Source organism: Notamacropus eugenii, chromosome 1 (assembly GCF_028372415.1).
Source record: "Notamacropus eugenii isolate mMacEug1 chromosome 1, mMacEug1.pri_v2, whole genome shotgun sequence".
NCBI lineage: Eukaryota > Metazoa > Chordata > Mammalia > Diprotodontia > Macropodidae > Notamacropus > Notamacropus eugenii.
The window spans coordinates 541,143,960-541,168,095 of record NC_092872.1 but is presented as its reverse complement, the minus strand read 5'-3'; the positions used below and the strand labels follow the sequence as shown (position 1 = coordinate 541,168,095).

Sequence of the window (24,136 nt, the reverse complement as noted above, 5' to 3'; positions counted from 1 at the left end):
CAGTCCCAAATTGGAAGAAGAGAAAAAGAGAAGGGCAAAAGAAGAAGACTACATGTGTTTGTAATGCAAATGTGATACCCACAACAGCTGCTATGGATATGCATGCACACTTCCAGGGTAAATTCGCAAAATATAAACTCTCTTCCTTAAAGATGAAACCAAAATATTTATTCAGATACCAGAAAGCCAAATCCATCGTAATAACAAAGAATTCTATAGACATTATCAGTGCAGAGGGCACGGCCATCCCCAAGTCTTCTCTCCCTCAGGCCTCCCCACAAACAAGCTCCCTTAGGCAAAAATCACTCTCTCTCTCACTCAGGCTAGCTCCTGTGCTCTGCCTCCTCTCTGCTCCATCTCACTCTCTCTTCCTGCTGTACCCTTCCTGCTCCACCCATTCAGCAGGCTCCTCCCACCATCAGCTCCATGTGACTCAATCTGTTGGCTGAGCAAAAGCTCAAAGCAGGTCATGTGGGTCTATTGGGGGCAGGGAAGATCTTCAAATTCCCTTACCATTACATTGTTCCCTCTTGTGCCCTTAATAGGATCCATGAATTTTCTTATTTCCTATGAAAGGGCAATGGTGAGCAAGGGATGCTAAAGGAAAACTGGGAAAAGAAGTCTTTGGCTTAGTAACAAAGGCTGCTTAGAGCCTATCCAAAAAAATAATTTAAAAAAATTATTCTATAAACTAGAAAATTAAAATTCTTTTTGTATCTTGTTGCTTTTTAAAAATATTCTTCAACTAATGACTGAACTTTTTTCAATTGCTCTTATATTTAATATTTTAGTAACTTCTTAAATCATTTTCAGTGTCAGAAACCTTTTGAAACCCTTAAAGAAACTAATCTTACTATGCCTTTGTCTGAACATTACTAAAAAGAAAAAAGTCCAACTGTTAGAAAATTCAGCTATGTGAGACATAAAATCTGTATATAATAAAATGGTAGAAGATAGCATACTTAAATACTATAAAGAAATTTCACAGACTTAGTGAATCAAATATTTTATAACATATCTGCAATTTGCTTTTAAAATGACCAAAAAAAAACCCAACCCCAAAACAAAAAACAAACACCTATCGAATATTTAATGTCATCGGACCATAGATTTGAGCTAGAAGAGACCATCGAGTCCGAACCTCTCATTTTGCAGATCAGGAAACAGAGGGTTGGAGTGACACAGCTGTTAAATGTCTGGGGCAGAATTTGAACCTAGAACTTCCCGACTTAAGTCCAGCATTTTACTTCACCATGAACTTTCTGATGCAGAAATATGTCAGCTCTTACACTTCTTTGTAAGACCATGAACTTTTATTTCTTGTGAAGTAGAAAAGACAGTTAATTTCAGGTTTTTGTTTTGTTTTTTTTTTTTTACCATGTAGTAACTAACAAATTTCAGAAGGTATGTCTAGGATGTGAAAATTGCTTGTAATTATTAGGGGAGTCCATTTAAAAGTTTGCCTGTAAGGATTTTTTAAAGGCAATACTATATTATTTTTTTCAATACCAAAATTAGGGGCAATAACAATGGTGGCAGAAAGCATGAGATACTTTCTAAAGGCTGTCAAGAGCTCGTCCAGACCCTGCATTACTAGTTCTAAAAGGCCCACAGTGAGAATCTGAACAGCTGGACAAGCATGTGACTCTATTATCCCATTGATTCCAGCGTACCCTACAACTTACCTCTGGGGAGGTGGATGATGTCATTTTCACTAGGGGTAGGCCATACTGGTACCTCCAATTCAATCTCTCCACGGTGATTTGTCTTCTCAATGGGAATATTGGTTGGCTCGGGGACATACATCTCTAAAAAACGGGATACATTTCATAAGAGATGACAAGAGTAAGAATATGATAATTTTCTTTATTTTCAAACCAACTTGGGCATTTCATTCACTCACTATTTCTTTCCTGGCATACTAAGTAGAGTTCTAGTTCTTTGGTTTTCTTGAGTAGTTAAAGACATAGCTTGGTAGCCCAAGAGCCAAAGCTCATAAAATAAGGTGTGAGTTCCTTCATTCTCATGCTCACTTTTCACCTCTAATTAGGAAACTGAAAGTACAGTAGTTTGAAACATAAACATTTATTTTGTATCACTTACTATAAACTCATATTGTAGTTTGGGCATTCTTGCTATGTTGAATCCAATTAAAGTAAGAAAAAAATAGGATTTTAATGACAATGATCTCCCTCTATATTCTCTATTTGTTTACCCTTCTCTTAATTCCTCCCCACTCTGCACCCCCCTTACACTCTTGCCCTGAAATGGAGTGAAATGGAGATCTGATGTGATACCCCCAATGTACAGTTAAATAGTAGCTTATTTATTTATATGGCTTATTATTCTTTTCAGTTAAAATCATCAGTAAATTGTATTTATATACCCTAACGATGAGATTATCTTGGCACTTTGACCAACAAGCTTTGCAAATTTAGAAGAATAATATTATTTGTCCCAAATGCTAGATGTTTTTGGACCTGAATCGCCTGAGTTTCACCTAAAATACTGAGAATTTTTCATGGGTACCAATAAAAGAGACTCTAGGAGGGAGGTCCTTAACTGTGTGTGTGTGTGTGTGTGTGTGTGTGTGTGTGTGTGTGTGTGTGTGTGTGTGTGATGGACCCCTTCAGTGACTTGGTAAAGTCTGTGGACAACTTAAGATGTTTTTAAATGTACAAGATAAAATACATAGGGTTACAAAGGAAATAGATTATGTTGAAATATAGTTATCAAAATTTATTTTTAAATGTTCATAGAGACCAGGTTAAGAAGGCCTACTTTTAGGAGGATATATTTATGATTTTCAGTTGTGTCCACCTCCTCATGACCCCATTTGGGGTATTTTTTGCCATTGATTTTTCCAGCTCATTTTACAGATGAGCAAACTGAGGCAAGCAGGGTTAAGTGGCTTGTCCAGGGTCACATAGCTAGGAAGTGTCTGAGGCCAGATTTGGATTCAGGAAGATGAGTCTTTCTCACTCCAGGCTTGGCTCTTTATTCACTACACCACCTAACTGCCCTTATATTTATAATAAAAGACTGATAACCAGATGATCATAGATTTAGAGCTGGAAGGAACTGAGATCATCTACTGCAATCTCTTATTTCATAAATGAAAGAACTAAGGACTAGGGAGGTTAAATGTTTCAGCTGAGGTTATACCAGGAGAAAGTGGCAGAGCCACAGGTCCTCTGATTTCAAGTCTTCCTTCCCATTACACCATACTGCCTCTCATGGTCATCCATCAAGTGTGTAAAATACTGGCATGGCAACTTGTTTCATAAAAATTTTTAAAAATTAGAGGAATTTCTCTAGGATAAAGGTGACCTTCTCTCTTGTATGAATAATAAAGAAAGAGTATATGTGGTGAATGATGTCTTCAATGTTCTCACCAGTTTATCACCTCAAGTAGACTGCACTTAGGACCTTTTCCACTAAAAGCAGCTAAATTCATTTGTAAACCACCTTTACTTTTCCCCCTTAAAAACAAATTCCTTTCCTTTTTTCTTCAGACAGAAAGTCTAGTTCCTGCACTCATTTATACTAAAGCAGTTAAATTCACTCAAACTCCATAACCAAAAGGATGCCGACGCTATTACCAAGAAGGATGAGTTCTTTTCTGATCTTCCCCCTTCAACTGCTTTTCATTTCTTTATCTGTATTGCCAGAGTTAACAGGGCCAGGCACATAGCAGGCACTCGATAAATGCTGATTGCTTGACTGATTGAAAGGATCTTACTTACAGGTATCTATTTCTAGGTCAGATTAATACAATTTTCCAAAATTAATATTATGCTCTGGATAATATAGAACATTGAAGATTCTCTTCTTACCCGAGCCCAAATTTTCTATGCATAGTCAAAAACTACATACTGTTCCAAAGTCTAAAACATGACATGCTCAGCAGTTGTAAGGCACGTTAGCTAGAGCACATTCTAAAAAAAAATTAAAGTGCATTGATGTAATTTCAGAGTTTAATAGTTAGAAAAGGAAAGAATATTTGACACCATCAAAAATGACTGCTTGATCTAACTAGTCCCTTCATGAGAATTAGGGGAAATTATTATGAGCAGTGATAGGATCATCCAAAGAGGCAGAAAAATTCAGAAGGATGAAAACAAACATTTTAGCTATTTGTGTATGGGGAAAAGGGGTGAATTTTACTCAAAGAAGTACATGAAAAGCAATCATTGTAATCGTCCCTAAAATCCTTTTATTCTGGTGAAGTGACATCTTCCCTTGGGCAGAGTATGTGAAACTCTCCTAGTAAAACTTCTACAAAGATCTAGTTGGCTGGACAGAACAACGGAAAGTACCAGTATCTATGGTCTTATCTATCCTCACCATATTCCAGTGAGTTAGAGAAAGAATAAATGTATTCTCATTATACAGAGAAAAAAGAAGGTGTAAGAGACTTGCTTAAGATCACATGGAGAGCTATCAGCGAAGCTGGAAGAGAAGCCAAGTTTTCTGGTTTCCAGTTTTACCCTGTGCTGCCTCTTCCCTAGGCCTTGAAGATGATACATGTTTTTCAGTTTTCAGTAAATCTGAATTGCAGAAATGAGAATGGAAAGGGACCTCTGAGGCCACTGAAGACCCACAAATACCCAAACTTGAATTCCCTCCACATCCCTAATGTGTGCTTATTATCTCCATTTTATCCTCTATCCACTTTTTTGTACATGTTGTCTCCCCATCAGACTGTAATCCCCTTGAGAAAAGAAACTTTTTTTTCACATTTCTTTGAATCTCCAGCTCTTAGTACAGTGCCTTGACACCAGAGGCACTTATTAAATTCTTGTTGACTTATTACCTTGACTTTAAGTGAAAATAAGCCAGATATCTCATGATTCAACACATTCTATTTTGGAGTGGTTCTACTGTTAGGAAGTTTTTCCTTTAGGCCCAAAGCTACAACTTCTACTCACTGTTATTCCCTCTGAAACCAAACAGAATAAGCCCAGTCCCTCTTTTACATAAAAGCCCTTCAAATGTTTTTTTTTAAAAAAAGGTTATTATGTCACTTCCAGATTCAAGTTCCCCACTTCTTTTGACCAATTCCCATATGGAAATTCTATCCCCTCCACAATGTTCTCATTAAAGTCCTTCCAAAAGAGGTACCCAGAACTGGGTGCACTCCAGATATATCTTTACTGGGGCTGAATACAGTGGATTCAGCACGTTCTTTGCTCTGGATCTCATACTTCTTTTAAAACCTAGGATATTATTTTACTTGGATGCCATGTAACACTTTTTGACTAAATCCTCAGATCTCTTTCATGTGGACTTGTCAGGTGATGCCTCCTTCCCACACTTATGTAGCTCACTTTTTGAACTCAAGTGTAAGATTTTATGTTTATCCACATTATATGCCATCTTTGTAGACTTGGCCATCATTCTAGTCTGTTGGGATTAGTTTGGATTTTCCATGCTGTCATCTGTGTTTGCTATTCCTCTTAGCTTTGTGTTATATGTAAAGATGAAAACTATACCATCCATGTCTTTATCCAATTTAGTGACAAAAAAGTTAAATAGCACAGTGTAGAGCCACTCTATGGACACCTCCCTTCCATACTGATACTCTTGGATAAAATGGCAGGTCACACTTTAGTACATGTGACTTAACAAATACATATTTTTTAATAGAGAAAATAAACAGAAATCCCAAATTTATGCAGATAAGATGCAACAATTTTTACTTTTATCTAAAGATGGGTGTTATAATAATTGTGAGTATTTAATACCACTTTATGATTTTCAAATATTATTTTAGTCTCATAATAATTCTGGGGAGTCATTATCATCATTCCCATCTTGCAGATAAGGAAACAAGCTAACAGAAGTTAACGAGTGGCACAGTGTCGCACAGGTAGTAAGTGTTTGAGGGTGGATTTCAAGTCAGGTCTTCCTGACCCCAGATCTAGCACTCTCTCTACTATACCATTGAGTTGAAAGCAGCAGATTCAGAAATTTAAAAAACACTATCCAAGAGTTTAAAAAAATAAAGATTTGTTAGCCAATGACTAAAAGACAAGAAGTGGTGTATGTATCTTTGTGTGTGTGTTCAATAATATCTGAATTTTTTCAATAAATAAAAATGCAGTCATGTTATCTGCATTTTCCTGTCCCCTGAATTTTCCCCTTCCTGTCTAGTCTCAATACTACCTCTCTTGTTCACACCTTGTCCTCTCATGCTTGGACTTTTACCAGGTCTTTTACCTGGTATCTATTCTCTTACAACACACCTTTTTTGCACTGCTATCAGATTATTTACTGAAACACCATTTTTATTATGTTACTTCGTTGTGTATAAACTTCCAATGGGTCTCCTCTGTGAAGCCTTCTTAGTATACTGCAATCTATAATGATACCTCCTTCCTCACAACTCAGAGCACTTATCATTTGCCTCTCATATAGCACCTTGTGTCAGTTCTTGCATCTCTGCCTTTATTACACACTAGATGATTATTTAACTCCATCCTTTTGGACTTTGTCTTTCCAACTACACTGTTGGGTCCTGTAAGATAGACACTTAGTTTTGTATTTCTCTGTATTCTCTATGGTGATGAGCTCACTATTTTACAAAGAAAAGATGTCCAACAAATATTTGCTGATTTAATTTTAGCTCTAAGTGAACTGCTCAAACTATTTCAATGGTATTGGGATGTGCCATATTCACAATTATCTAATAAAGAACATAAATATTCTAAAGAAAAAAAGTCACCAAACATGAAGAAATGTTTATAAGTTCTGGGCAATAAGAAGAGAGTTCAAAGAAAAAGCCCTATTTTTTTCTTCCTGCTCCATACTGGAAATAAATGAATTTATTAAGCATATAAATACATTAAACTATCAAAAATGAAACCATCAAAACTTTCACTCATAGTCCTTCCTTTAAATGGGAGATTTGGACTGTTTCTTTTCCTCTTGTATCTTTTTATACTTCTGTAAACATGCATTTGCATATTTATGTATATGCATTTATACACACATTATATATATGTACATATATGCATGTGCACATGTGTTTATACAAACATATTTGCAATATGTATATGTATATACATTTAATCTGGACCTGTGACTTTACCAGTATTGTCATATTCTAGTTTTGAAACTCTTTAGCAAATTCAACTCATTCTGAGAATTAGCTGAGTTACTGAAAGGTTAAGTGACTTGCCCCAGATCACAGAGCCAAGACTTGAACCCAGGACTTCCCAAATCCTAGGTCAGCTCTCTATCCATTTTTCCATATCTTTCAGATTATAATATTTTGGAGGAATGCCAATGGTAAGCTCAGCTTTCTAACAGCAAAATTAAATACACACATACCTACACATATAAATATTTTATATGTACACATACACACATATATGTTTACATACACATATACACACACTCAATTAAGGTCATATCTATACAATGCCTATACAGGTGGCCAATTCAGTAAAAAACTCAATTAAACTTTTTGGTTCTCTTAAAACCAATTAATGGCTTGATTGATGAAAATGTCCACCTCTTTATGAACTGTTCTGGTACATTAGAAACACTGCCATGAACTTTCTGTGAGTCCTAGTTCAGCTGAACAGGGCATCATATTCAGACACAATTAAGGAAGAAAGCTGTGAAATACTAACTCCTTAGTGTGGCACTTAAGGGCTTCCAAAATTTCCTTTCTCCCTTCCAGTCTATGCACTTTAAGTCCGGACACACTGGGTTACTAGCTATTCTTTTATCGTATCCTATGCTTTCCTTCCTCTGTGTCTTAACATCAGCCATCTCCCATGCCTGAAAAGTATACTGCATGGCTGGCTGAAAGCCTGTGGCTCTTTCTACAACTCAGCTTGGTACTACCAGCTTCATGATGCCTTCTTTAAGCTCTTCCTTCTGAAAATGTTTTAGAGCATTTGTTGGGTTTTCCGTTTATCTTACCACATTTTACCTTGGACCATACTTTAATGAAAAAAACACTTAAGCACTTACTATGTGTTAGGCATGGTATGCCTACTGTATCTCTCATTAGCTTATAAACCTCCTTGAGAGCAAGAACTATGTGAATTTTTTCGTCTTTGTACCTGACTCCTTACCAGTGGTGTGATCACTTAATTGTTCTTACACTGAATTGCATTCTTGAACTACTACATGCCCGTCCAGTACAATGCTGAAGTGGAGGTGGGAGTCCTTTTAGTTCCTCAACAGAATTCCTGCCTGAGTCCTTCTCACTGGCTTACTTATTCTTGGCCTATGGTCTCTAGTCCTTAGGTATACAGGGCTGCTTGGCTACTACTGAGATGCTACTGGAAACATAGGATCAACTACCAAGTATAAGGTTTATGAGAAGGAAGCATGGAACAGCAGATGGGAGTATTAGAATTAGGAATCAGGAAGGTCTGATCATATCCCACCTCTTACTAGATGACATTTACTAGCTGTGTGACTGTGGGCAAGTTTGTCCATGGGGATGTTGTGAGGTTCAAACTAAATAATGGAGGTACGGAGCTTTAGAAACTACAAAACACTCTATCAATATCAGGTATCTGTAAGGGAGAAATGATAGGAAAAAAGGCTACATTTGGGGAAGGGGAAACGTGAGGAAAGAATTTGTGTGAAGAGCAACGCGTGGGAAGACGTATAGATGTGGGGGCTGTAGAGGCTGGTGACAAGCTAGTTAGGTACATGAGTGTGATATTTGATATGGTAAGAGGTAAAAGAGAAAGGTGTGTAAGGGGTTGGTGGGGAAAAAGCCTCATGTAAATCCTTTTAATTTGGGTCATGTGTTATATATATCTATATCTATCTATATATATATCTAGTCATGTGTTAAAGCCCAGCCCCTTTTGTCTACTAGTATCCCTTTTATTGAACCTTCTGCTCATTATGTCTGTCTAGTTTGTCTAGGTGTCAAATAGCAAAAATGGTTCTCAACTATTCAACATGTTTTCTTTGAGATGCAGCAACAATACTTATTACCTTATACTCACAGGACCAGACTCTTATCTAAAGAGCATAGAACCCATGCATCAGAAGAATTCAGGTTTCTTATGAGATGGAACAAAAACATAGCACATACGCTAATGGACAGATCTCCCTAAGAATTTTGCTTTGCCCCTACGAGCAGCTAGTGTATTAAATAGGATGAAAAACACCTTCCTACACTCATGTTTAAACAAAACATATACAACTTGAAAAATGGGAAGGCCATTGCTTTGTTACCTGGACAAATTGGGCAGCAGCTTCCTTCAACATTGATAGGCTCTCTACAGGGCAGAGGTGGACAGCTGACGGTTGAGCACAGGGTCTGGCCCTGCAAACAGTAGCAGTGTGTGCAGCTGTCGATGTCCCATCTTTCTTCATCTGCATATGTTTTCCCACTGAAGTGGCACACAGCCTTCTTTGGTACTGGATCTTCTATTGAAGAAAATACATGAATGATGCTTCTTCAGATGGCAAAGCATCCTACTATACCATTTGCAAGAAATCAATGGGGTACAATTCTTTAAAATTTAAAATTCTTTCAAAGTTTTAGTCATATTTCCAAAGTTTGGATATATTTGCAAGGCTCAGGAACAGCCACACAGCTCACAAGTGTGTGTATGTTTATGTATACATGTGTACACATATATTTATATAGAGAATAATGCACTGGGAGAGGTATCAGGAAAGGCTTCATGCAGAAGATGGTGCTTGAACTGCACCTTGAGGGAAGAGAGAGACCTGAAGATTCTGAGTCAGAAGGAAAGATGGAGTATATTCCAGAGATGGAAGACAGTCAGTTCGAAGGTAGAAACATAAGAGATGGAATGTCTTCAGTTTGGCTTGATCTCGGAGTACAAGAGGCAATGTCCAACAAAAGGGGGAAATATAGATTGGAGACAGTTTATAAAAGGTTTTTGGCTTCAGTGTAGAGGTTAGTGAAAATAAAGATGTTATTTTTTCCCCATCTAAGTTCATGAATTCTTTGGAACCTATCTACAGACTTCTCGGGGGTCTGTAGTCCCAGGTGAAGAAGCCCTGCCTTGGATGAAGAATAGGGACACAGGAGATTACTCCACAGGGTATCAGATCTATACTTAGGAAGAATGACTCAGCAGAGCAGAGGATGGACTGGAATGGGGAAGAGACCTGAGGCAGAAAGACTCAGTAGGAAACCACTGAAATAATCTAGGCAAGAAAAATGTGATTAGTGACTAAAATAAAGTAAAAAGGGGGAGTCAGATGTGAGAGATATTGTGGAGGTAGAAAGAACAAAATCTGGTAACTGACTAGATACGTGGGGTCAGGGTGAGTGATGAACTGAAGCATGAACCTAGGAGACTGAAAGAGAACAGAATAGAATATTCAACAGAAGTAGAGAAATTGGAGAGAGGTGGAACTTGGGGGAAAGATAACAAGTTTACTTTGGACATGCTGAGTTTAAGCTGTTTCCGATATATCCAGTTTGAAAAGTGATACACACACACACACACATGCATATACACACACACACACACACATGCATATACACACACACACACACACACACACATATATATATATATATATATATATATATATGATTGAATTGAGATGATAGAATGGTGATTAAGTTCATGGGCATTGATGAGGTTACCAAGAGAGATAGTCTAGAGAAAAGAAAAAGGCCTAAGATAGAGCCATGGGGAAAACTTAACAGTCAGGAGGCATGATATGGATGAGCCAGAGACTGAGATGACTGAGAGGAAACAGTTAGACAATTAGGAAGAGAACCAGGAGGAAATAATGGCATGAAAATGGGACAGAATATGCAGGAGGAAGGGTGGTCAACAGTGGAAAATGCAGCACAAAGGTTGAAGATGAGACCCAAGAAAAGACCATTAGGTACTGGTAATTTTGGAGAGCAGTTTCAGTAGAGTGATGAGGTTTGAAACCCGATTGGGAAGAGTTGAGGATGACTGTGAGAAAAGGAATAATGATGGCTTCTTAAGGGTGTAGGAAACTGGGGCATACTGGAAGACAGCAGAGGGTCAATCAGTAGATTGGGAGAGGTTGAAAATTGAGAGAAAAGAGATTCTAAAGAATGCAATGTATTGGAGAAGATGGGAAGGGATGAGCTCAAGGCCATGTGAATATGAATAAATGTGAAATATGTCTTAGATTAACTTCATAAAATTAAAGATTTTATGTACATACATATATTTCTTGGGTAGAATTTACATGTACGCTTTTGTTAAAAATTTCCAATTATATTATTTCCTCTACTTGCTCCAATTGAAACGGAAATAAATTTATATTTGAGTAATCTTTACTGATTTCTTCTTTTTTACCTACCTCCCCATAATAACAGCAGTTTAAGAACAAGCACCATAAAAATGACCAAGAATTGTGTGATACTATGAGGAATTAACATTTAAGTAATCACTTCCTTCAATCTCATTGAGGTTGGGTACATTTTCCACATTAAAAAAGAAAACTAAGCAACCTAGCATTCAACTTTATTTAAAAATACTTAAAACAAAATAAGTATTTAAAAACATTTTGTAAAATAAGTAATATTTATTTATAATATTTTCAAGCTTAATTATAAAATTAGGTTCTCCTCTCCTCCTCCCAACTCAAAAACTTTCCAACTTCTCTAGCTTGCCTGGTTTTGTCCTCCTTGTCTACTTACCTTTCTCTGGACTAACTCCTTTTGCCAGTTTCCCAGAATGAATGGAAGATACTTTCTTAGGGCTAGTCCTATAACACTAACTCAACGAATACTGGTTTGGAATGATTATCAATTGGGCAGCAGTCAAGTAATAACAGAGAGGGACAAAGTAACAGGGAGGCATTCTTTTGAGGAGAACTACTTCTTGCCTTTGTATAGGTCAATAGGTGACAAAGGGAAAGATGATACAGACAACAGTATACAGTGACCAGATTAATAGGAATCTCATGCTCAGATTTATGTTTCCTTGGTCCTGTTTATGTGGCTGTGGATCTATAATTTAACTATCACCAATAAGTGAAGAAAGTAAGTGAAGTCAGACAAGAACAACCTGGAAGGAAAATTCTCTGTCACTTTCTGTCTCTGTCTGTCTGTCTCTCTCTAAGAAAACGGTACCTGGAGTATGGCTTTCTGGAAAACAGTTGGAAGACAGTTCTTTCAGGCTCAGTGCTCAGCACATAGATGTGTTAATATTTCCTGAAGAAGAGGAAATTAAAAACTGAATACAGAGGGGCAGAATATCTGTCTGGGTGTTCTCAAGGGAGTTGGAGTTGAAATGTTTAAGAAATAAGAAGCCCTTTCTGTCCAGCAGAGTCCCAAATTCTAGAGCAGAGTGGCTGGAAGTAGTTATCCTACGATTTTGTGTAAAACTATTCCTGAAAGTAAAAGGATCACGCGTGGGATAATCATAATATTTTGAGCTGGAGGGCATCTTAAAGGTCACAGGATCATAAGATTAGAGCTACAGAACTGAGAAGGAACTTAGACGTCATCTTATCCAACTCCTTCATTTTGCAGAACAGGAAACTGAAGCTCAGAATCTATTTAAATGAGATTTTTTGTGGAAAACCAAACAAACCGTAGTTGTTAACATTTTTTCTCTTGTATTTATCCCCCGCCCCCAATTCTAATGTCCTAGAGAAAGAACAGACATGAATACATGTTAAGTACAATAATATCTCTCTTACTCATCTTCCCTTACAATTGTTACAAAAATACACCTCTTTTTTACTTGTACATATTGCAACAGAAAGTTTTCTGGTCAGTTGACTTCATCTTCTTAAATTAAAAAAACCCCAACATCCTCAATTAGATATTTTCCATATTAAATTTAAGATGAAAGTTATTACCAAGAATAAAGCATGGTGGAAAGAATGGAATTTCTAATAAACAACTCCAAATTCAGCAAATATCTCAGATAAAAATCAAAGGATCACAGATCTAAAGCAAAAAGGAACCTCTGAAGTCATCTAGTTTAAATCCTTCACTTTACAGTTGAGAAAAATGAGACCTACCAAGGTTAAGGTCAATCAGGTAATAAATCAAGATCTGAACTCATGTCCATTGACTTCAAATCAGCTACTCTTTCCAGTGAACCACACTGGCACAACTGCAATGTAAATTAAAAGTGCTACTTTGACTTCTAGCCAATATCTCGTTTCATTAAAGCCAACACAGAATAGCATTGTACAGACTGGAGTATACAATCTAATGAATTTTTTAGTGTAAGTTTTTATGCAGTTAGACATCTCTTCACAAAAGAATCATAATAATGCTGTTTCATAGTACCCCAAAAGGGTTTATGGCATGGACTAACAAATATATATTCAAGATTTATTTAATAATCCTATTTTGCTGCACACTAATGTTGTAATCTTCTATGGAGCAGAGTACTCACACCAATGAGATCATGGATCCATCAAATTATCAAGTACGTATTTAGACCTTCCTATTTCCACCAGTTAGGTGACACAGCACATAAAGTGCCAGGTCTGGAGTCAGGAGGACCTCAGTTCAAATCCTGGTCTCAGGATTACTAGCTGTATGACCTCTGGCAAGTCATTTAATCTTGTTTGTCTCAGTTTCCTCATCTGTAAAAATGAGCCAGAGAAGGAAACGGCAAACCACTCTAGTATTTTTGCCAAGAAAACCCCAAAAGGAATCACCAAGAGTCAGATACAACTGAAAACTATGAAACAACATTGAAGAAAGGAAGAAAACAAGCATTTATTAAGTGCTTACTATGTGCTATGTGTTACGCTAAGTATTTGAGATGTAAATACAAGCAAAAAGAAGATACTTCCTGCCTTCAAAGACCTTGCATTCTAGCTAACACTAGAAGAGATACAGCTAAAGACACTGAAGGATCAAACGGTGTCCTGTATTGTTAAAAAATCCATAAGGCAAAAAAAAAAAGGCTGAGATGAAAAAACGTTCAGAGTAAGATTATAATAGTTTTTTGTTTCCTATACCTGGTCTTTCTAGTGCCAATAGGGGAAGAAACAGGAAAGCCTCCATTTTTATTTCCTGGATTTTTTTTTTTTTTGGTTGGGAAGAATTTTGTGGAGAATTCTTGTAAGAAAGCTATGGAGGTATGACAAGAGTAAATCTCTCCTCAAAGGACAAAGACTTATCTCCTCTGTGGGTGTTAAAAAGAATGTGTCACAGACTACAATAAGGTTCTCTCCTTTATCCTTCATTGCTGAAATTTCAGTAGTGGTTTTTAAGTCAGAGAGCTCAAATGTACGTTAAAAAAAAAATCTTTGTAGGAGGTGGACTTGTGAGACATGATCATACCAAATCTACTGTTAAGTCACAGAATGTTGCTACCTTTCAACCATGGAATGCAGACATGTCACAGAGAGGAGTGGTCATTTTTTCTTTTTTACTTTTGATTGTGGTGGTGCATACAAGGAGGGAGGAAATATTAAATCTTAACTCAGGCTTAACTGACTTCTCTGACTGTTTTTTATGTCCCATTTCCTTGGTTAGTTCTTTTTTAATTTAATTTAATTTTATTTCTTTATTCTACCTTAAATTTATATAATTCATGATTATTTTTTGTGGGAAAAGAAGAGATGTTTGTCAACACTGAACTTCATTTTTACTCCTGGGTTGTTTTTACTAATTGTATTAGAAAGCTAATTAACTGCTGAGAAAGAGCAAAATAAATAAACCACACCAATGTCTTCTTCTATTAGTAGCCGATGTGGTACTTCACGGTATACTGTAATAGAAACATTTCCTACTCTGAGGCTGATTACACAAGGAAGAAAATAAATTACTGTTTTAAAATGGAGTTCCTTTGGATTTAGGGATTCATCTTAGTACTTCCATGTTTTCTACTATGAGGTGTGTGACAAGAAAAAATCACAATAGTATGTCTTCTATGGTTGTCTGTTTCCATTGCTTCACAGGGGCAAACACTTCCTTTTACTGATGCTGTGGGGTATGAATAAGATGCTGGCATCAAAGGAGGCAAAGATCCAATGTGAAAACAACTTAGGCAGTCCTGAAAACTGCATCGGTTCTTTTATGTCCTAAAGGTATAATTTAGAACCCTAAAGCAATAATTTTATACATTCTCAGAGGTGGTCCACAGAGGGGATGAAATTCTTATTTTTGAGGAACACTGTCAACAATAAGTCAGTTTAGTTTGTGATGTTAAGGTCTTGAAAAGACAGAATTGAGTCTGTTTGACTGGCTTTTGCATAGCACAGTATGTAAATAAATGCTTAATGGTTTTATAAAAGTGCATAATTTATTATTGCTAATAATATCCCATATATTTGGATTTCATAAATATGACCAGAGAACTCCCTTATCTTTACCATCTTCCTTTTGAGTATTTAGGATTAGAGGTGTAGGGATTTAAATAGCATTTCAGTGGACTAATTTGGTTTTATTTTGGTCACACATATATCTAATTATTAGGTAGAAAAAAGAAGAAATCTCTTAGGAATGATACATGATTGCCCTGGACAGACACATGAGCTGTATGCCATACCTGGTGCACTTACTGTGCTCTCTCTACTTTTGGAGACAACGCACACATTCTTACTCACTGAATGGTCAAAAAGTCATTCCATTAAAGAATATCATAAACAGGCTTTTTATTAAGAATCTACTATGTGCAAAGCATTGTGCTAGGCACAACATCCCTATCTTCAAGGTATACAGAGTGCTATTCAAGAAGTATAATGTGAGGGCTGACAGGAAAGGTTGTTATCAACTATGGGGATCATGGAAGGCTTCATAAGTTGAGATTTATACAATGAGTAGGAGTTCAACAAGTGAAAAGAGACAGAAGGGATTTCAGGGATAAAGAACAGACTGAAAGCTGGATATGGTGGCACATGCCTGTAGTCACTACAACTGAGGAGGTTCTGTCTCAGGTCTTGTATATGTGTTGTATCATCTCAGTAAAGCATAAGCTTCTTGAAGGCAGGGACTATTCCATCAACTGTGTACTGGTATCCCCTGTGCCCAGTTAAGATATGTTTGCTGAATTGAAGACCAGAAGGGAAAAATCTGAGATTGTTTCTTGGATAATTATGTAGAGACAGCTATAGACCATATAGACCATAAAGTATGGACAACACAATATCTTTCCTTAAATGACCTCCTTGGAGAACAACATGTAAACCGATCATAGCTAAACCTCTTTAAGACTAATTCAGACACTCACAATTCTATTATTAACTAAAAACACAGTTTCCTTCCCCACAAATGTTATACCAATGTAATTGCAAATCTATTAAACCTTCAGTGATAAACTCGATAAATATTTGCTGCTTTACTATGAAGACTCTAGTTATTAGATAACAGAATGTAAAAAATGTTTCGAGGGAACAGTAAACAAGGCAATTATTTATCCAAATATAGAAAGTGAAGTTAAAATACTGTTATCTAGATTGATGTTTTCATTATGATAATATATCTATTAAAGCTTTATCTAAATTACTGTGAAAATGGCTTGAACTCTCTTTTCAAGACTTTCACAGTTGGACAAGAGATATACAACGAATTTTTTCTTTCATAACATTTTTGTTTCTTCCAATTTGATTTTTTTGGGGACAAAAAATTCTCTATCTTCTTTTGACAGGTCATAGAATCATAGATTTAGAGCTGGGAGAGGGGCTTGAGAGGCCAGTTAGTCCAGCCTCTTCATTTTCCAGATAAGGAAACTGATGGCCAGAAGAACCATGATAGTTTTCTTCAACATTCACTCAAAAAGCAGGTGCCAGGAAGAGGATGAATGTTAGGTTAAACAATGACTGGAGCATCTGATTGAAGCATCAAAAGATGCAAGTTTCTCTGTATTAACAAGAGAAATATTCCCTTTCTTTCACAGAGAGAGCTGGCCTCAGAGTCATGATAAACTATGTTCAAATTCTGTCTCTGACACTTACTGATTATGTGACTCCAGGTGAGTCATTCAACCTCTTTGGGTCCCAGGAAATTTTCTAAGACTTCCAAGTTGCAGAACAGTTGGTGATCTGCAATATTAGAAACGTTTCCTAATGGGGAACTCTCTACACTAATGAACTCACAGGGTCCCTCCCCACCCCTTCAAAAGTTATATGCATGATTAATTTTGGCATACTTCTGTATATCAAAAGCAAAGTAACAGTGTTTATGTTTCACGCTCTTTCATGGATAAATTAAAAAGGCTCTACAGAATCCTGAATTCTTGGTCCCATGACACCAAACGGAGAGCACATTTTCAAGTCTCACATCCTTCACTTTGAGTACTGTGTCAGCAGAGGCACTGAATGATACATCACACAGTTCATCAACCAATGCATCGATGTCTACTCCCTGTCAACTGGAAATCATGTTGAAAGAGAGTGCCGATGTAAAGGAGGAGGAAAGAAAAGAGAACCAGCAATGTTCAAGCAGGGAGGATAAAGGGCATCTACCTTTTAAACTGTATAAAATAAAAAAGGGAAGCTCAGGAAAAGTGACAGTAAGAGTTATGTCCCTGTACACACCCTGGGTTTCAAAGAAGAGCTTTCCCTATTCCCCACACTGCTGGTCTAGTTCTTGTACATGCCTTACTTACTCATTGTTGTCATTTTATAGTACAAGTGACCCTTGGAAATGTGACCCTGGCAACTCCTCTGGGGCCTCTTAACTACTTGGCCAGGCCATTTGAGCGGATTAAGACACAAATTATGCTTTTTACACATGGCTGATGTTTGTATAAGTTTCTAAGGGAAAAGAAGGGGTCCTTATTTGATACCTTGGTGTCAATGTAGTACATGCTCACATCTCCACCTGAATAAAAAAGACACTACATGCAAAAGATAGCAGCAATCTTCCCATGGCCTGATTGCCACTGCTAGCTTCCCTGCTGATCAAGCCATCGCCTTCATATAATGACTGTAGCTGACACCCAAGATAATGGGCATATTCACAGCAGAGCCACTCACTAAGTCAACTAGCATCAATACAATTTTATTTGCACAGCAGGAGCTGGGGAGGAATGTTGAAGTGAGAAGAAGGGGAGCTGCTTTGGAGAACAGGGAGGTTTTTCTAAATGCTAAGATAGAAGTTGAGATTTGGGGCAAGTAAGTCAAATGGAAGACAGAGAGAAAAAATAAGATACAGAAGGAGGGAGGAGGAAGGAAAAAAGGGAGAGAGGGAAGAAGAGAGAAAAAGAAAAATGAGGGAAAGGAAAAGAGAAGAAAAGAAAGACAAAGAAAGAACTCAATTAGACACTGCTGATGTGTGCTGTGATAACTCAAGATGGGCTCCAGAACTAGCATGTTTTACAAGAATCAGTTTACATTCTGTAAACTTTAAAAAGAAAAGGCATCTAACCTACTTGAGACAATTCTGGCCATTCAAATCCTCCACCATAATTACAGCATGGACTTTAGTTTGGGGCTAAAACTAATAGATCTTTCAGCAAATACTGAGGGACTTACAGGAGTCAAGCAGTACAGCCTTTCTACTTTGATATATTCTCATTACAAATGTCACAGTCTCTGTCTCTAGATATTATAAAGGAGCAAGCCAACACATTATGAATTTCTGGGATGGGATTAGCCACGGAAAGACACTCGATAGCACTGAAAGGCAACGATGCCTGAAAGCATCATTCTTACACTGAATGACGCTGAAATTCTGGCTTTCTATAAGGCATCTTCTTAACACCTCTATAAATCCTAAGGAGCCGCCTGGACTTTATCTAGATCACAATAAAGCCTGAGTCATCTAAGGTGATTTTCACAGCCACAATGTCACATGTGATAAAGAAAAGATGATGAGAAAGGTCATTCAGTTGAGATGTGGGCTGAGATATTCCATTTGAACCTTAGCCACAAATTTAGCAGTCTCTTAGTACTTAAAAAGTTCCTGATAGAGAAGCTATAATCTAGACTTTTGTCTTTGCTGAGACTAATACTGATGTTATGTGACAAAATGATGCACTAGAATCTGCTCTATACACCAAATAGATCTACAGTAATCACCACCCAAGCAGCTATAGTATTACACTTAACAGTAAAACACAGATGTTTTCATTTTGAGAAAATATATTGGGCAAGTTCTTTCAGAAAACTGACATAAAAGGGGAAAGTGGTTCCAACATCACAAAATCATGACCTTTAAAAATGCACCATGTAATACGTAAAGATTCATCTGTAACTTAAGGATGGAGGACTGGTTATAAATCACATTGTTTTTACTCCTGGGATACTGAACTCAAAATTAAAACCAGCAAATGTACCTATGAGATTATTTCCCAGAAGATGTTATAATGAGAGACTGACTGACAGAGATAACCCTAAAGAAAAAGAATCTAAGAAGATAATACTGTTTAATAGAAGGGTTTAATTTAAGGAATAGAAATCACCTATAATATTAGGAAAGCATGACTATGTATATACCAGTTGAAGAGAATTATAGGAAGGTCATTATAATCTCAGAGCTGACCAAGTAGTGCATGGACTTTTGCTCAATGGGAAGTTTCTAATAACTAACTTCAGATATTAACTGGATAGAAGACTGATTTGCAAGTAAATCATCTTATTGTTTCATCCACAGGAGAACTCAAAGCTGCAGTTACTCAATGAAGGGGAAAACAACTACTGCTATCTTTCATTTCTATAATGTTTTTGGGTTTACAAACGCACTGGTCTTTCAACAATCAAGGAAAGTAAATATGCTAACTCATCATCCAGCAGAATGCAAATTGCTTCTATCTTTATATCTGCAGGTCCTCACATACTACTTGTCACACAGTAGGCATTTAATACTTAAAGGCTAAATTGAACTGGATCTCTTCTTCATCAGTGAGGAAAGTGAAGTTCAAAGAAACTAAATGACTTGCCTGTGGTCACACACAACATTCAAACTCAGGTCTTCTGACTCCAAGTCTAGAAGTTTTTGAACACTACTGTGCTACACATAAGCGGAAACAACCAAACCTTCTTGTTCCAAGTTATAGCGATTGTACCTTTTAAATAACTTCATTAAGTGAGACTACCACTAAGAGATGATGGTAAATTTTACTGATAATTCAGGATTGCTCAAACCTCAAGAACTTCAGGATGATAATACCTCCTATGATAAAAAAAAAAAAATCTATTAAACTCATTAAGCAAGTCATAATTCTAAAGTTCACCATTTATATATGGAGTAACTGTTACTATTTGTCTAGTGTATGTCTTGACTAGTTGGGATAAGTCTTATCTATGGCTGTTCTGTATCTGCATAATAAAATTGAGTACGTATTACTATTTATAAAGCTTATTATTGTGAGGATTTACTACTGCTGGGATTGCAGGGATATCAGTTAACTCCATGGGACCTACTGTTTGCTTATGGAGGCAATTACGACAGTTCTGCACTTGGAATTAAGGTTTGGGTTCATATTTTGCTTGTGACACTGACTCTGTGTTCCTGGTCAAGTCACTTAACCTCTGTGCTTCAGGTAGTTCACTAGGAATGATTTATCACCACAGATGCATTACGGTTTGTGTCAGCAGAGGGAGTTCTGTCCTGTGAAGTTCCCCACACAGATCCTCTGCCCTGACCGTCCTTCAGGTCTGGAATGCTCTAGTTCTACATCTCCACTTCTTTGACTCCCTCGCTTTTTATGAGACTCAGCTCAAACTCTATCTTTTGTAGTAAGGCTATCTAAGTCTCCCAATATTAGTGCCTTCCCCTCTAGTTACCTTCCATTTATTTTCTATTTATCTTATATTTTCTTATTTATGTATATGCTGTTTTCCCCATTCAGATGTAAGCTACTTGAGGACAGAGGCTGTTTTTGATTTGGGGGAGGTATCCCCAGCACTTAGTGTAGGAATAGACAGAGAGTAAGCTCTTGAGGCACTGAGATTCAGTGACGTGACCAGAATCACACAGGCATGAACTGAACCCAAATCTTAACGCCAAATGCTTGCTTAACTGACATTTATATGTCATATATTATATACACATACAACATTGTTTTGTTCACATCAAGGGGCTGAAAGGATTACTCACATAAATCAAAGTGATTAAGTGGAATCCAAATGAACAGGTTTATTTTTTCATCCTAGAAGAATAATTCGTACATATGTGTGGCTATAGCAATCAGAGTGCATTACATTAGGGGGACCCTATGGATTTTCCAACATCTTGCAACTATTTACTGTTTTGGGGAGATTGAGATAAAAGGAGTAAATTGTCATAAATAAAACTATTTGATCATAGTCAGTAAATGATAAATCAAATTAGGAACTTTCCTATAGTGTGATTTTTTTTACCCACAGTATTTATTGGGAGTAAAGAAACTAAGTTCTAGGAGGACAACAGGATTGCCGCTAAATTTTCCTCATGGGTTACATGAAGTTTCCACATGTATCTCCTGGGACTCTGGGGCTCCGGATTTCAAGGATGTGAAACATTTTAGGTTGTCTCTGAGCTGTTCAGTGCAGCATTGCTGTTTATAATAATAATATGAATGATTCCCCAGTCTAGCTATCCTGCCCCTACCTCTCTGCTGACCTCCAGTCTTACATTTCCAATTGTATTTCAGACATCTTGAACTGGATATCTGGGAGATTTCTTAAACTCAATATGTTAAAAACAGAACTCATTATATTTCCCCCTAAACTTTTCCCTTCCAAATTTCCTATTATTGTAGAGGGGACTGCTATCCTTCCAGGACTGTGAACTAGGAATAATCCTTGATTCCTCACTACCTCTCACCTCCCATATCTAATCTGTATGTCAATAAGTCCTCTTTTCTCCTCTGATACTTCCACCACTCAGGTGCAAGCCCTGATCACCTTACACTTAGACTACTGCAATAACCTGCTGGTGGTTCTACCTGCCTCAAGTCTCCCCCCACTCCAATCTATCCTTCATTCAGCTGCCAAAGTGATTTTCCTAAAGTACAAGTCCAATCATATCTCTCCTCTACTCAATAAACTGCAGTGACTTCCTATCACCTCCAGGATCAAATACAAAATCTCGTAATTGGTATACAAAGCCCTTCTTAACCTAGACTCCTCTATCTTTCCAGTCTTCTTACATCTTACTCCCTGCCATGTACTCTTTAATACAGTGACATAGGACTCCTTGCTGTTCCATGAAGAAGACACTCTATCTCTCCACTTTTCTCTGGGTATCCCCCGTTCCTGCAATGACCTTCTTCATCTCTGTCTTCAGGCTTCCTTTAAGTGCCAACAAAAATCCTATTTCCTACAGGAAGCCTTCCCTAGTTTGTCTAAATTCTAGTGCCTTTCCTCTTTTAATTTTTCTTTTGTACATAGCTTGTTTGTATATGTTTGTTTCTTGTCTCCTCCATTAGACTGTGAGTTCACTGAGGGCAGGGACTTTGCCTCTTTTTGCATCCTTGGCACTTAGCATAAGGCCTGTAGCCTATCGCAAGTGCTTAATAAATACTAACATTTATATTTTGTTCTGGAATTAATAATTTATTCTTCCTATATTTTTAATTTTAATTTTCTTTGTTGGTTTAATGTGTTCAGAAGTTAATGAGAGTAAGTGGTCAGATAGGTCTTTTGTTCATTCAAGTGGTTTCACAGAAGGATACCTTAAGGACTGTAGTAACATATACTATGGCTGGAAAGACTGAATATAGTTTTCAAAAATGTCTAATGGGCTGCCAGAGAATGGTGTATATATTAAGAAAATTTGGCTTAATAGCTGTAATCCACTTGGAGAATATCAGATAAAAAGTAGTTCATATATTTACTGTTATGATTGCTATTTTCACAACCAAAATCTAACATCCTGGACTCACTTCCCTGTTTTGTTTTTACCCTTGGCCATGACCTCTAACTTTTCCTATACCTCATCTTCCTAAAATGACTTTTTAAAGTTTACAATCATTCTTCCCTCCATCATATGACAAAGACTGAACTGACTTACAAAAAAACAAAAAGAGAAAGAAAGGAGAGGGATGGGAGGTCTTATTTAAAAGAAACAAAACTTGATTATAAGACTAAGAATGAAGCTGCTGAACAGTGACAAAATTTATTCATTCAAGCCATGGAATCATTTTAATATTAGATCTAGAAGGGACCTCTGAGATGGGCTAGTTCTATGTCTTACTGTTACAAATTTAGAAATTGCCTTAAATCAGGCTGGATGACACTCAATAGACATAATTATCTCTATTATTTAAAATGTTAGTAGTATTCCCTTTGTCATGCACACATACCCTATGTCCAAGTTGCCTCTCTCTCATCCAATAGCAATCATAATCAACCAAAAGCTACAACTGAGATTGCAAAATCACCTGTTGTCAGTATATGATAAACTATTTCAGGGGTTGATAATTTCTGCTGGATAGAATATGATGATTAAGAATGCACAGGAATGAACTTTTCTGTTTTCAGAGCCATAAGACATTTCTTAGTCCTATTATCTTCATGTGCTTGTGTGACTCTTACATATCACAAGTTTCTGTCGTCAGAAATACTGGATTCGGTTTCAAATGTGCATCCAAGTCGTAAAAGGCAATGTGTCCACTGCCTCACTTAAAAACTGCTCAAAAAATCCAAATGAAATTGAGCTAAGATACCTTATTAAAATAATGAGGCAGCTAGATGTCACAGTGTATAATGCTGGACCTACAGTCAGGAAGCCCTAAGCTCAAATCTAGGTTCTTGTCACTTACTAGCTGTGTGACTCTGGGTGAGTCACTTAATGGCTCTCTGCCTCAGTTTCCTCATCTGTAAAAAAAATGGGAATAACAGCACCCACATCATAGAGTTGTTGTGAAGATAAACTGAAAAAATATTTATAAAGTACTCTGTAAACCTTAAAATTCTACGTAAATGCTAGCTATTAATGTAACTGATCAAGATAATCCTAACGGGCAAATGTAAAGTCTTAGAAGAAACAGTGGTAAGAATATCATAAAATAAAAAAGAATCCCTTGAGAAATAGTAGTCAACCTCTGAGTTCTACTCCATTCATATCAAGTATCAGAATTGATGGATAACTCTGTGGCCACAAAGGCTACATCTTGTTCTTCAGGTATCATACTAAAGGCATAGGGACATATTATTGCTACTACAGAGAGCCAGTAAGTAGAAATGAGAGAGCTTGCCTACATTGCAGAACCTTACAACCTAAATTTGAACTCTACTGCTATATGGGATCTGAATATTCCACTATACCTCATTCTAGAAATAT

At 36.9% G+C, this 24,136-nt stretch overlaps 1 protein-coding gene across 5 annotated transcripts in view; it reads right to left on the bottom strand.

The window, feature by feature from the left end:
• Positions 1-24,136, bottom strand: part of CRIM1 (cysteine rich transmembrane BMP regulator 1) — a 250,286-nt gene that overhangs the window by 9,810 nt on the left and 216,340 nt on the right. For 4 of the 5 annotated variants that reach the window (XM_072634147.1, XM_072634151.1, XM_072634150.1 and 1 more), the window contains 2 exons: positions 9,217-9,411; positions 1,686-1,808 (listed from right to left, as the gene is read on the bottom strand). In XM_072634147.1, coding sequence (XP_072490248.1) covers positions 1,686-1,808; positions 9,217-9,411 — 318 coding nt within the window. The remainder of the gene's footprint in view (positions 1-1,685; positions 1,809-9,216; positions 9,412-24,136) is intronic. The other variant, XM_072634148.1, reaches the window with a different exon arrangement.